The 11729-nt window shown below is 37.9% G+C and overlaps 1 protein-coding gene across 1 annotated transcript in view; it reads right to left on the reverse strand.

Moving 5' to 3' along the window:
• Positions 1–3928: 3928 nt before the first annotated feature.
• matk (megakaryocyte-associated tyrosine kinase) overlaps positions 3929–11729 on the reverse strand; it is a 21003-nt gene continuing 13202 nt past the window's right edge. The window contains exons 10-12 of the mRNA XM_056447899.1: positions 9885–10080; positions 9457–9543; positions 3929–4756 (exon numbers count right to left, since the gene is read on the reverse strand). Coding sequence (XP_056303874.1) covers positions 4580–4756; positions 9457–9543; positions 9885–10080 — 460 coding nt within the window. The 3' untranslated portion in view covers positions 3929–4579. The remainder of the gene's footprint in view (positions 4757–9456; positions 9544–9884; positions 10081–11729) is intronic.

The following is an 11729-nucleotide window of genomic DNA, read 5'->3' on the forward strand; positions in this document are numbered from 1 at the left end:
ACCTAATTCTTAATTATGAGATACGTAAAAATGAAGACTTGTGCTGAAATTTAGAAATGATGAGATAGCAATTAAGTCAAAATTATATAACGTGAAATTTTGACAAGATATTAGATAAACATTCATACAAAGCCATTATTATGAGATAAAAAAAACTTCAATTTAAGACAAAAGTCAAAATTTTGACAGAAATCATAAACATTTGGATGAATATCCATCAATTTAGAGATCAAGTCTAAACATAATAAGGCCTGTTAAAATGACGATAAATTAAAGTTTAGATAAAATGTAGAAATTATGAGATAATCGGCTGAAATGAGCTCAAATTCAAAATGGTTTCATTTCAAGTTGAAGAAGATATGAAAATAAAAAGTAAAAACTGGGACAAAACTTGAGATAAAAGAGCAAAATATGAAATAGGAACTGAAGACAATTATGAGACACTACAGAAAAAGAGACTTTTCTAATCTAAATTTGACCACAATTTGAAGCTGAATATTTCAGATATGGCCCTCTTAATCATTTATAGTTATGAAATAAATTTGAAGTGATGCCAAAAATATAACATACTAAATGACAATCGTGACCTAATTCTTAATTATGAGATACGTAAAAATGATGTCTTCTGCTGAAATTTAGAAATGATGAGATAGCAATTAAGTCAAAATTATAAAACATGAAATTTTGACAAGTTATTAATTAAAGATTCATATAAAGCCATTATTATGAGATAAAAAAAAGTGCAATTTAAGACAAGTCAAAATTTTGACAGAAGCATGAATACTATTTTTGAGATAAAAGGCTGAAATGAGCACAAATTCATAATGGTTTCATTTCAAGTTGAAAAAGATGAAAATAAAGATGAAATCATAATAAAAGAAAAACTGGATAAAAAGGATAAAACATTGTGAGATAAAAGAGCTAAATATGAAATACTAACTCAAGTTAATTATCAGACACTACAAAAAAAGGTCTTTCTAATTCAAATATTCAATCTGAAGTTCAATATTTCAGTATTTCAGCATCTCGATTTCTCTTTATGCATTAAAACAGCACTTCTCTCCTCAGCACAGAGCCAGGCTTTAAAAATCATTTGGAAGAATTACATCTCATCCTATTTGCGGATTAAAAACAGAATAAAGTTGAGGAATTCAATCTGCCGACGGTCTCAAGGGTGGCAGACCAACATCAGCAAATCAGCGCAATGAGAAAAAAAACATCGAAATTATTTCCTTTGAGACTCTGGGACATGAGATTTCACTCCAAAATCAGCTTGATTTTGACAGCGCCTTAAGCGGTGCTTGTGTAAAACTTATCATCATGATGCATATTAAACAGCTCAAAAGAGCATATATGAGATGGTAATCCCAGATAAACACAACATAACAATCCCTTATCCTTTTTTTTGCTTGAGAAAGAGTGATTAGACTTCCTGTAAAAATCAGTTTCCTCTTTATTTGTGTTGTTTCAATAAATAAATACAATTCTGAATTGCAAGTACATCTGAATGTTGTTCTACAGGACCTCATCGAGGACTGAAGCAGACGACATTTAAGAATACATTTTTAAAACTGGGTGAAGCATATCAGAACATGTCTGGATCATATTTCACCCCAAATAAAAACAAAAGAAAAAATCTACATTTCTTAAATAATACTTAAGCGCATTTCCCAACCGGAATCCATATGTATCCATATGTTAAATCCATATGTTAATTAAATCCATATGTTAATCAAAGGTGCAGTATGTAAGTTCAACACCCAGTGGTTGAACTAGGTATTGCACTCCCGATTCAAATCACACGCAAGAGCAGGTTGCCAGATTGATAACATCAACAGTCGAGCCTAAAGACTGATTTAAGGCTGATTTAAATCGTGTTATAAGTAAAAGCAATGGCATGTGATAGAAGGAATATTTTCCATATCAAAAGGAGTTTTTGTTCTAACAAACACCTGGAATTTCTTGCAGCTGAAGAACAAAAAACTGACAATGATCACCTCAGGTACACCTCATACGCTTTATTCAGTGTTAAATGCTAATAACGTGAGTTTGAACGCCATTTTACATGACATTTATTGTCATACTACTGAAAGCAGCAGCAGATAGTTAACTTCAGATCTTAAAAAAATAAAATAATCCCTTTGAATTTTTACTTCAGAACTGTGAATTAGCATGTATTATTTAGATCAGGGATCACCAAACTTTTTCCTGGAGGGCCGGTGTCCTGCAGATTTTAGCTCCAACCCTAATCAAACAAACTAATCAAGGTCTTACTAGGTATATTTGAAACACCGGAAGGCAGCAGTGTTGAGGCAAGTTGGAGCTAAACCCTGCAGGGACACTGGCCCTCCTGGACCGAGATTGGTGACCTCTGATTTAGATACATGCTAAACCTTAACATTTTGTTGGAGTGCAGTGAGTGCACTACTCTTTGCTTCTGAATGGCTGTATTTAAATGTGTCGTGTGTCGTCTGGTGCAAACAGCCAAATTGCTCATAAATCAAATCTCATCATGTAGCGTGTTGTTAGGACACGGTGTTACAGTGTAGCCTGCTCACATAACGTTTACGTTCGTAACATTTATATTCTTTGCTAATTAATAACCACCTCATGTGGAACTGCGTCTCATTTCGCAGGCTGCTACTGTCCACCGGAGGTCGCATTTCAGTCATGGAAACACACATTGAGAACCTTTCTGACTGAATGTATGAAATACGCGGTTTTCCATGAAGGCAACCCAGAGTGCTGAAATATAATTGGCTAAAGTAGCAGTGGGCAGGTTAAAAGAACCAAAACAAAGACAACCGTTCCGGCACATAACGCAGAATATCTCAAAGCAGAATATCTATCTTCAGAACAGTTTTTCAGATATAAAAATATCTGCAAACAAATAATGGTATTACACTTTAATTCATAATTATGAGATAAAGTTACAGTATTTACTGTATATTTGCTGTATTTACGAGATGCTACGGCAAAATTATAAGATGACAACTATGAAATAGTTAAACATAATTATGAGATAAAAGTCCAAAGTTTGATTTGACAACTCAAACTGATTTATGGTCATAATTAGTACAATATAAACTAAGGTTATAGTCATAGTTATGTTGACAAAAGTTGACAAATGTATTATTATGAGATAAAAAGGTGAAATTCTGGCAAATAAGTCAACTATGAGATGAAAATATGTCAGCAGTCATAATTAAGAGACAGTTTAAACTGAAAAGAGATCAATTATGATTTAAATCTACAATAAGAAGTCATAATCCTGTGATAAAACACAATAATGACGTGGTCACAATTCTGAGATAACAGAAGTTGACAAAATCATGATCATTTTTGTCTTTTTAGTCTCGTTATTATGCCTTGCGGTGAATTAAAGTACAAAACCATACGTAATATTAGTTTAATATTATAATAATGGCACCTATTATTGAAAGAGAATTATTAAAACCTAAAAAAGAAGTCAAGTGTTGTCACGATACTGAAATCCGATACCAATCGGTACTGAAATTTTAAAAACGTTCCCTTCCCGCTAACATTTAACATTCTTAAACACCACTGATTTGCCATTGTGTTCCTATGCTCAACAGAAATGACTGTGATTGGCCGTGAAGGTCATCAGTTCACCAAACTCAACACTGTTAACTGAGTGTAACCACAGATACAGGGACACTGGAGCTGTTTAAAGCAACGATGATCAGCTGGTTTGCTTCTAAGCTGATATACGAGCGATCCGCTCCAGTGTCCCTGTATCTGTGGTACACTCAGTTAACAGCGGAGAGTTCGGTAAACTAATGACCTTCACAGCCAATCACAGTAATTTCTGTTGAGCATGTCAACACAATGGCAAATCAGCGATGTTTAAGAACACGTCCAAATGTTAGCGGGAAATGTACGTTTTTAAAATTTCAGTACCGATTGGTACCGAATTCCAGTATCGTGACAACCCTAGTCAAGAGTTAAAGTGTTCTTAATTGTCAAGAAAATACAACAAAGAAAAGTATTATCCTAAAATAGGCTTAACTTTTATGCAAAAGCTTAATTATACTTCTGATTGTGTGGTGAAATGCCTGAACACGCTTTCCAGAAATTCACCCAATTAATCAAAAGCCATAAAATCAACCGTAACACATAAATATAATGCGCGTTTACCAAAGAACGAAGTGAAAGTGAGGCTGTGCGTCCACCCAAGTGTTTTTTTTTTTAATCAAAAGTTGACTGTTTGTTTCCTGTTGTTGTTCATGCTAATTTTTCAAGCGTAGCAATGCACTGAGTGAGTGTTTTACGGTCAGTTGAAAAACATTGAAAAAAAGTTGAAAAACGCAGCACTCATCAATGTCTCTTTTGAGCTAGCCATCCAATCACAGTGGAGAAGGGGCGGGACAATAAATAATTAAACAAATAATTTGCTAAAGACTTTCAACTTTTAACAGTACAGCGCAGGTTACTCTGTATCATAGCAACCGGCTGAAAAAAACAATGTGCTGCAAAAAAAATTCACAGCTAAGCATTATTAGCACTCACGTAAACAAAAACGCTTCAGTGAACGCGCAGCCTGAGTGTTGTGTAATCCTCATGTGTGGAGTTTCAGCTCTTTCTCCAATCGCTCTCGCAGTTTGTGAAACGACGGTCTCTTCTTGGGCTCCGTCTGCCAGCAGGACGTCATGATGCTGTAAACGTCTGCGGGACATTCGTCTGGAGAATCCATTCTATAACCCTGATCCACACACTCCTTCACCTCACTCACAGTCTGCCAATAAAGAACATGCCAGGTGAAGCTTTAGTAATTGAACGGATGATAAATCGATTCAATATGATCCGATATGTGGATTGTATCTTAGATTTTCTGAAAACATTGCGAATCTGTAGAATGGATTCTGAGTTTATTTATAAACAGAAAACTGAACTGGCTAGTTTTGCTCTAGGCAAGTTTTGAACAGCAGATGATGCTCTAGGCTAGTTTTGAACAGCAGATGATGCTCTAGGCTAGTTTTTAACAGCGGACTGCGCTCTAGGCTAGTTTTTAAACAGCAGATGGCGCTCTAGGCTAGTTTTTAAACAGCAGATGACGCTCTAAGCTAGTTTTTAACAGCAGACTGCACTCTAGGCTAGTTTTTAAACAGCAAATGGCGCTCTATGCTAGTTTTAAACAGCAGATGGCACACTAGGCTATTTTTTAACAGCAGACGGTGCTCTAGGCTATTTTTTAACAGCAGACGGTGCTCTAGGCTATTTTTTAACAGCAGACGGTGCTCTAGGCTAGTTTTTAACAGCAGATGGTGCTCTAGGCTAGTTTTTAAACAGCAGACGGCGCTCTAGGCTAGTTTTTAAACAGCAGACGGCGCTCTAGGCTAGTTTTTAAACAGCAGACGGCGCTCTAGGCTAGGTTTTAAACAGCAGACGGCGCTCTAGGCTAGTTTTTAAACAGCAGACGGTGCTCTAGGCTAGTTTTTAAACAGCAGACGGTGCTCTAGGCTAGTTTTTAAACAGCAGACGGTGCTCTAGGCTAGTTTTTAACAGCAGATGGTGCTCTAGGCTAGTTTTTTAACAGCAGACGGTGCTCTAGGCTAGTTTTTAAACAGCAGATGACACTCTAGGCTAGTTTTTTAACAGCAGATGGAGCTCTAGGCTAGTTTTTAAACAGCAGATGGTGCTCTAGGCTAGTTTTTTAACAGCAGACGGTGCTCTAGGCTAGTTTTTAAACAGCAGACGGTGCTCTAGGCTAGTTTTTAAACAGCAGACGGTGCTCTAGGCTAGTTTTTAAACAGCAGATGGCACTCTAGGCTAGTTTTTAAACAGCAGACGGCGCTCTAGGCTAGTTTTTAAACAGCAAATGGGCTCTAGGCTAGTTTTTAAACAGCAGATGGCACTCTAGGCTAGTTTTTAAACAGCAGACGGCACTCTAGGCTAGTTTTTAAACAGCAGGCGGCACTCTAGGCTAGCTTTTAGATAGATGGCGAACATAGATGGCACTCTGGGCTTGTTTTTAAACAGCAGATGGCACTCTAGGCTAGTTTTTAAACAGCAGATGGCACTCTAGGCTAGTTTTTAAACAGCAGACGGCACTCTAAGCTAGCTTTTAGATAGATGGCGAACATAGATGGCACTCTGGGCTAGTTTTTAAACAGCAGACGGCACTCTAGGCTAGTTTTTAAACAGCAGACGGCACTCTAGGCTAGTTTTTAAACAGCAGATGGCACTCTAGGCTAGTTTTTAAACAGCAGACTGCACTCTAAGCTAGCTTTTAGATCAGGGGTGGGCAAATTCGGTCCTGGAGGGCCGGTGTCCTGCACAGTTTAGCTCCAACTCTGATCAAACACACCTGCTTATGGATAATTAGTGATCTTGAAGACACTGATTAGCATGTTCAGGTGTGTTTGAGTAGAGTTGAAGCTAAACTATGCAGGACACCGGCCCTCCAGGACCGAATTTGCCCACCCCTGTTTTAGATAGATGGCGAACATAGATGGCACTCTGGGCTAGTTTTTAAACAGGAGATGGCGCTCTAGGCTAGTTTTTAAACAGCAGATGACGCTCTAAGCTAGTTTTTAACAGCAGACTGCACTCTAGGCTAGTTTTTAAACAGCAAATGGCGCTCTATGCTAGTTTTAAACAGCAGATGGCACACTAGGCTATTTTTTAACAGCAGACGGTGCTCTAGGCTATTTTTTAACAGCAGACGGTGCTCTAGGCTATTTTTTAACAGCAGACGGTGCTCTAGGCTAGTTTTTAACAGCAGATGGTGCTCTAGGCTAGTTTTTAAACAGCAGACGGCGCTCTAGGCTAGTTTTTAAACAGCAGACGGCGCTCTAGGCTAGTTTTTAAACAGCAGACGGCGCTCTAGGCTAGGTTTTAAACAGCAGACGGCGCTCTAGGCTAGTTTTTAAACAGCAGACGGTGCTCTAGGCTAGTTTTTAAACAGCAGACGGTGCTCTAGGCTAGTTTTTAAACAGCAGACGGTGCTCTAGGCTAGTTTTTAACAGCAGATGGTGCTCTAGGCTAGTTTTTTAACAGCAGACGGTGCTCTAGGCTAGTTTTTAAACAGCAGATGGTGCTCTAGGCTAGTTTTTAAACAGCAGACGGTGCTCTAGGCTAGTTTTTAACAGCAGATGGTGCTCTAGGCTAGTTTTTTAACAGCAGACGGTGCTCTAGGCTAGTTTTTAAACAGCAGACGGTGCTCTAGGCTAGTTTTTAAACAGCAGACGGTGCTCTAGGCTAGTTTTTAAACAGCAGATGGCACTCTAGGCTAGTTTTTAAACAGCAGACGGCGCTCTAGGCTAGTTTTTAAACAGCAAATGGGCTCTAGGCTAGTTTTTAAACAGCAGATGGCACTCTAGGCTAGTTTTTAAACAGCAGACGGCACTCTAGGCTAGTTTTTAAACAGCAGGCGGCACTCTAGGCTAGCTTTTAGATAGATGGCGAACATAGATGGCACTCTGGGCTTGTTTTTAAACAGCAGATGGCACTCTAGGCTAGTTTTTAAACAGCAGATGGCACTCTAGGCTAGTTTTTAAACAGCAGACGGCACTCTAAGCTAGCTTTTAGATAGATGGCGAACATAGATGGCACTCTGGGCTAGTTTTTAAACAGCAGACGGCACTCTAGGCTAGTTTTTAAACAGCAGACGGCACTCTAGGCTAGTTTTTAAACAGCAGATGGCACTCTAGGCTAGTTTTTAAACAGCAGACTGCACTCTAAGCTAGCTTTTAGATAGATGGCGAACATAGATGGCACTCTGGGCTAGTTTTTAAACAGGAGATGGCGCTCTAGGCTAGTTTTTAAACAGCAGATGACGCTCTAAGCTAGTTTTTAACAGCAGACTGCACTCTAGGCTAGTTTTTAAACAGCAAATGGCGCTCTATGCTAGTTTTAAACAGCAGATGGCACACTAGGCTATTTTTTAACAGCAGACGGTGCTCTAGGCTATTTTTTAACAGCAGACGGTGCTCTAGGCTATTTTTTAACAGCAGACGGTGCTCTAGGCTAGTTTTTAACAGCAGATGGTGCTCTAGGCTAGATTTTAAACAGCAGACGGCACTCTAGGCTAGTTTTTAAACAGCGGACGGGACTCTAGGCTAGTTTTTAAACAGCAGACGGCGCTCTAGGCTAGTTTTTAAACAGCAGACGGCGCTCTAGGCTAGTTTTTAAACAGCAGACGGCGCTCTAGGCTAGTTTTTAAACAGCAGACGGCGCTCTAGGCTAGTTTTTAAACAGCAGACGGTGCTCTAGGCTAGTTTTTAAACAGCAGACGGTGCTCTAGGCTAGTTTTTAACAGCAGACGGTGCTCTAGGCTAGTTTTTTAACAGCAGATGGTGCTCTAGGCTAGTTTTTTAACAGCAGACGGTGCTCTAGGCTAGTTTTTAAACAGCAGATGGTGCTCTAGGCTAGCTTTTAAACAGCAGGCAGTGCTCTAGGCTAGTTTTTAAACAGCAGATGGCACTCTAGGCTAGTTTTTAAACAGCAGACGGCGCTCTAGGCTAGTTTTTAAACAGCAAATGGGCTCTAGGCTAGTTTTTAAACAGCAGATGGCACTCTAGGCTAGTTTTTAAACAGCAGACGGCACTCTAGGCTAGTTTTTAAACAGCAGGCGGCACTCTAGGCTAGCTTTTAGATAGATGGCGAACATAGATGGCACTCTGGGCTTGTTTTTAAACAGCAGATGGCACTCTAGGCTAGTTTTTAAACAGCAGATGGCACTCTAGGCTAGTTTTTAAACAGCAGACGGCACTCTAAGCTAGCTTTTAGATAGATGGCGAACATAGATGGCACTCTGGGCTAGTTTTTAAACAGCAGACGGCACTCTAGGCTAGTTTTTAAACAGCAGACGGCACTCTAGGCTAGTTTTTAAACAGCAGATGGCACTCTAGGCTAGTTTTTAAACAGCAGACTGCACTCTAAGCTAGCTTTTAGATAGATGGCGAACATAGATGGCACTCTGGGCTAGTTTTTAAACAGGAGATGGTGCTCTAGGCTAGTTTTTAAACAGCAGACGGTGCTCTAGGCTATTTTTTAACAACAGGCAGCACTCTAGGCTAGTTTTTTTAACAGCAGATTGTGCTCTAGGCTAGTGTTTTAGCAGCAGATGGTGTTCTAGGCTAGTTTTTAAACAGTACATAGTTCTCTAGGCTAGTCTTTAGCAGCAGATGGTGCTCTAGGATAGTTTTTAACTATACACTCAAATGCTCAAGAATAAGTTTGTTTGTTTTTCAGAGTCATACTGTAAGTGGTCAAATGTTCTTGCATCTCAGGAACTAGAGTCAAACAGAGTTCTGCTGTTTGTAAAGCATAAAGCACCATCTGCTGGTAAAAACTAAGCTAAAAATTAATTCAGTGCATTCAGAAAATCTCAAAATCGATGTTGAATCGATGTCAATCTGCATCACAATTGATTTATCACCACAGCTCCACTAATCTACAAAGAGATGTGAAATGATGGGGAAAAATACACACCATTTTGGGATACGGTTGTCTGCCATATGAGAAGATTTCCCATAAAAGCACTCCATAACTCCAGACGTCTGACTGAGTGGAGAATTTCTACAAGAACACACAACGTAAGGGTTTTTAGCAAGAGTTTGGTTTTCACTTCCATACATAGCCCTGCCAAGTCATAATTTGTTAGACAAAATAAATTCTAATTTAAATTATAATGAGATACGATGTCAAAATTCGAAATGGTAATAACAGTACATGTGCATCACAACACTTGCTCTCGATTACCCATGGGATGTAGAGCATGTTCAAAGCACATGAAATGCGCACGATAAATCATAAGTCATGAATATGATATGAGATATAAAGACGATGAGAACTCGTATACGTTTTTGAACTTGCTTAGATGTTAACCTATTGTAGGAAGCCAATTAAACTATTCTCACATTATTCTTCAAGGCCTCTGGTGCAGTCCACTTCACAGGTAACTTTGAGTTGTCGACTGCCATCGAACCAACCCTCGCCAAACCGAAATCACTGATTTTGGCGACACCGTCTTCAGACACGAGAATGTTGCGTCCTGCCAGATCTCGATGAAGGAGCTTCTTTGACTCCAGATGCTCCATTCCTTCACACACGTCTCTGAAAAAACACACAGATAAATATATCCCTTACTGAAATGATCCTTAAAACATTCCCAGCTCATTCCTAATGTTTAATTGTAATATATGACAATAATTGGGAGTTGCACATGTCAAAATGTTTATGTAATTCACATTTATTATTAAAACTAAATAATAAATGTAAGCTTTTAAAAATTAAAAGTAACACCTTTTTCTTATATAGAAAAATAGCATAAAATAAGATATAAAAATAGCAATTTTGTTTTAAAAGTAAAATTTCTCATTAATGCAAAAATAATTTAATAATAAATAAATAATAAATAATACGGAAATATGAAAATGCTGGATATTTATGTTCAAATGTAGAATATCCATGATACAAACCTATTTATATTACATTATATTATTATAACTGTAATTGACGATAATTGTAAGTAAAAACATGAGAATTAATAATTCATTTATATTGTTTATACACTTATTAATAAATATTATTATTTATTTTTAAATTTTCTATATTATCATACAAAATATTAATTTAAATAAGTCCAGAATGAAGCCTTTTCTTTGCCAAAAGAATAATATAATAATTCTTATTGTGCATATATATATTTATATAAAAGTTTATTGTATTACTTTTGAAAAAAGCCAATTTATTTTTACAAATAAAATTGTTATTAAAGTAATAAATGAAAACATGAAAGAAATAATGAAAGAATAAATTTATGATGATCAGAAAATCCAGAAAATAAATTAAATAATTAAATTTTTAAGGAAAAAAACATCCTAATTACCATAAAATAAAGCAATAACACTAAATAAAAATAGCTCTATCCTCAGTTATTCTTATTAAATGTCAAATAATGTTTCATTAAATATTATTTATATGTTTAAAAATGTGATCTGGTTCATGCAAAAAATATAACCTTGATTTTCTTAACATTAAAAGTTTTGTTTTTTTACTTTAAGGGCCCTATCATGCACCCGGCACAATAAGGCGCAAGACCCGTTTGCCCCGACGTGTTGCTATTTTCAGAGCAATGTAAAATTAATTTTCCCGTTTTCCGCCACGTTGTTTAAATAGTAAATCCGTTTGCGCCGCTTTGTGGCCTCATGGGTGTTCTGGTCTAGAAAAGAGGTGTGTTGCGCCCCATTCACACGGGGCTTCAGCGTCAACGTTTGACAGAGGGCGTGTCTGAAGTTGGGGCTGACGCGATCGTCATAGCAGCATCAGCCAATGAAATTAGTCAGCAAAAGGCCACTGCCTGAGCTGGTGTATTTGCATACAGCGATCTGATTGGCTGACGCTTCCGTCAGCACTTGAAAAGTTGAGCAAGTCCCAACTCCTGCAGCGAGCAACACTTCTGAAGCACCGCCTACGGATCCACAATGCAGTACAGCAACACCTGACGTCACCCATTCAAAGTGAATGGGAAGCGTTGAAGCTGACGCCTCGTGTGAAGTGGGCGTTAAGGCTCATTGTTGGCGCGTTGCTTTTTTGAGGAACTAAAATAGACTGAGCAATAGACCAGCTGAAAGCAGGTCTAAAGTCCAGCGCAGAGCCTGTTAGTTGTGCGTCTTGCTTGCACATTGCTTAAAACACACAGGATGTACAGCAATACACAAATGAAAAAGAATTAAAGGAATAAAACGTTTACATAAATATAA

The sequence above is a fragment of the Danio aesculapii genome, chromosome 22 (assembly GCF_903798145.1).
Source record: "Danio aesculapii chromosome 22, fDanAes4.1, whole genome shotgun sequence".
Lineage (NCBI taxonomy): Eukaryota > Metazoa > Chordata > Actinopteri > Cypriniformes > Danionidae > Danio > Danio aesculapii.